The 3,286-nt window shown below is 38.0% G+C and overlaps 1 protein-coding gene across 1 annotated transcript in view; it reads left to right on the top strand.

Moving 5' to 3' along the window:
• The window catches only part of SLC4A1AP (solute carrier family 4 (anion exchanger), member 1, adaptor protein), a 38,788-nt gene that overhangs the window by 8,739 nt on the left and 26,763 nt on the right, over positions 1-3,286 (top strand). Inside the window, exons 3-4 of the mRNA XM_011956326.1 lie at positions 1,867-1,989; positions 3,100-3,160. Coding sequence (XP_011811716.1) covers positions 1,867-1,989; positions 3,100-3,160 — 184 coding nt within the window. The remainder of the gene's footprint in view (positions 1-1,866; positions 1,990-3,099; positions 3,161-3,286) is intronic.

The raw sequence follows: 3,286 nt of genomic DNA, 5'->3' as shown, positions 1-3,286 counted from the left end.
CCACACCCGGCTAATTTTTTGCATTTTTAGTAGAGATGGGGTTTTACCGTGTTAGCCAGGATGGTCTCAATCTCCTGACTTCATGATCCGCCCACCTCGGCCTCCCAAAGTGCTGGGATTACAGGCGTGAGCCACCGCGCCCAGCTCTTTTCTCTTTTCCTTCTTTCCCTTCCTTCCCCTCCCTTCCTTCCTTCCTTCTTCCCTCCCTGCCTCCCTCCCTCCGTCTCTCCCTCCCTCCCTCCCTTTCTCTTTCCTCTATGCTGCTCAGGTTGGAGTGCAGTGGTCTGATCACAGCTCACTGCAGCATCAACTTCCGGGGCTTAAGCGATCCTCTCGGCTCAGCCTCCTGAGTAGCTGGGACTACAGGTGCATACCACCATGTCCAGCTACGTTTTTTAGATTTATTTTTAATAAAGACAAGGTCTTGCTATGTTGCCCAGGCTTGGGTAACTGTCTTTAGAAAACATCTCTTTACTATGGTTTAGTGGGATTTAGGAAAAGAGGGAAATTAGATATGTGTGTTTAATGTACCATCTTAACCTGGAAATTAGGCTTATGTTAATAAGGACTATTTTGCTTGCAAATAATAGAAGTCCAATTCAAACTAGCTTAGGGGAAAGGTTATTGGCTGCAGAAGCTGGGAAGAATAGCTCAAGATGAAGGAACAGGAATGAAGGAACAACTGCATGAACCAGAACCTCAAGTTCTGAAACCATAATTTGGTACTACCAAACTGGACTCACATCACCAGGACATATACAAGCTGTATGTGTGTGTGTCTCTGTGAGTGAGTCTGTCTCGTCTCATGAGTACATTTTTAAACTTTGCAGACAAATTCTTACCCTGTGCTGAAAAGCTGATTGCTTATAGCTCTGAACTTACAGTCTGTCACTTTAATAACTTCATTGTAAAGAGAACCTCTTTACCCCATCTCTAAATATAAATATAAATATTACTGATTTGTCTTTGGTCCTGTGACTATCCCTAAACCAGATAAAATGGGGGAGGAATTTTCTAGGGGAAAGAGGTACTTTTGTCAGAACAGAGGGAGTAGAATGTTGTAGGGTGGACAAAAAAGTAATAGCTGTCATAGTCTCTTATTGATGGACTCTCTACATATTCACTGTTATAAATACTATTGCACTGATATTTATAGAATAAATTTCTAGAAGTGAAATTGCTGGATCAATGCATTTTTAATGGCAGATATTGTAGGCTTGACTATCAGAAAGGTTGTATCAATGTACATTCCCACCAATTATTAATCTTTTTATGTTTTTCTAGTTTAATAGATGAGAATTATCTAATTTTTAAATTTGTACTTTTTTTAAGGTAACATCTTTTAAAATATTTATTGTATTTTTCTGTGAACTGCTTTCATTATTCTTTTTCAAATTTTCTTTTGGGTTATTGGCCTTTTTCTAATTTCTCGTTTTCCTTTTTTCCTCATTGATTTTTTTTCTTTTTTTTGAGATAGAGTTTCACTCTTGTTGCCCAGGCTAGAGTACAATGGCGCTTTCTCGGCTCACTGCAACCTCTACCTCCCAGGTTCAAGCAATTCTCCTGCCTCAGCCTCCTGAGTAGCTGGGATTACAGGTGCCTGCCACCATGCCCATCTAATTTTTGTATTTTTAGTAGAGATGGGGTTTCACCATGTTGGCCAAGCTGGTCTGGAACTCCTGACCTTGTGAGCCACCTGCCTTGGCCTCCCAAGTTGCTGGGATTACAGGTGTAAGCCTGTAACTATGTCATAGTTTAAGCCCAGCCTAAACTATGTCTTTATGCAGCCTGAAAGAATAGTGGGTATCATTCAAATAGTCTCTTCTCATGTCTGATTGTCTTTTCTTTCTTTCCCATATCCTGTAGGAGAAGATGCAGTAGAGGATGATGCTGAAGAGAACCCTATTGTCTTAGAGTTTCAGCAGGAAAGGGAGGCCTTTTATATAAAGGATCCCAAAAAGGCCCTCCAAGGCTTTTTTGACCGAGAAGGTATGTAAACAGATTGTGACCATACCACTAAAATGTATCCAGAGCAGTGTGGTTTTCTAGAGCTTCAGGTTGAGCTTTATACTAAGATATGCTATAATTTTATTGCTGTCCTTCTTGTTCACTTTTTACTCTTGTGGTCAGTTGCTTTAGGTTTATTTTGAAAATTATTCCTCATTAGTATAGCAGAGGGAAAAAAATCATAAAAATCTTGTTAGTCTTTCTTCTTACTTTAAAAAAAAGGAGTACTTTTTCCTGACTCATCTCATTCTTCTCAAAAGATCCTGGACTTTGGTGGTGGGGAAATTGAGCCAACTTCCTGTAATTTTTTAATTCCAAATTCACCTGATCTTTTGTAATTCTTAACATGGGTTTTGACTTTATATGATTTAAAATTTTTTTCCATAGAGGATTGTTTTGGTAGAAATACTTTGAGAGAATATCTGTGTATATGTATGTATATCTGTATATATTTTATATGTATATATAAATAATATATGAAACAGCTGTACACTTAATATCTGTGCTTCTAAAAACCAGGCAACTGTGTTAAAATAACCACTTAAGTCTACAACTTATAAAAGTGAAAGGTACTATACAGTGTACAAAGCTATGTATGGAGAATTGATTACTTTGAGTTTCCTTTTTTTCTGCCTCAGACTTACTCTAATTTTATTATCAGATGATAATCCCTAGGAATGAGAAGTGAAATGCATTGAAATTTATTGAGTGTAATATGGGAACTTGTTCTTTTTTTGAGACAGGGTCTCACTGTGTCGCCCAGGCTGGAGTGCAATGGTGCAATCTTGGCTCACTGCAATCTTAACCTCCTGGGTTTAAGCTATCCTCCGGCCTTAGCACCCATAGTAACTGGGACAAAAGGCATGTACCATTATGCCTGGCTAATTTTTGTATTTTTTTGTAGAGGTGGGGTTTTGCCATGTTGCACAGACTGGTCTTGCTCTCCTAAACTCAAGCTGTCATCCTGCCTCAGCCTCCCAAAGTGTTAAGATAGGAACTTGTTCTTATTTAACATTTGTTCTCATTTCTCATTGTATCAACTAGTAATTTTTGGATTCTATTAAAATTGTTTTGTCTGTCTTTCTCCCACAGGAGAAGAATTAGAATATGAATTTGATGAACAGGGACATAGCACTTGGCTCTGCAGGGTGAGGTATGTTTTTTTCTTATTAATGTTCATTTCTGGAAAATGGCCAATTTCAGGTTTAATGCATGGTTATAGATAACAACCCAAAGAGTAACTTTCATCTAATTTTTTTTTTTTTTTTTTTTTTTTTTT

This window comes from Colobus angolensis, unplaced genomic scaffold, assembly GCF_000951035.1.
Source record: "Colobus angolensis palliatus isolate OR3802 unplaced genomic scaffold, Cang.pa_1.0 Scaffold413, whole genome shotgun sequence".
Taxonomy (NCBI): Eukaryota; Metazoa; Chordata; class Mammalia; order Primates; family Cercopithecidae; genus Colobus; species Colobus angolensis.
The sequence above is the reverse complement of the archived record's forward strand: the minus strand, read 5'-3'. Positions and strand labels throughout refer to the sequence as shown.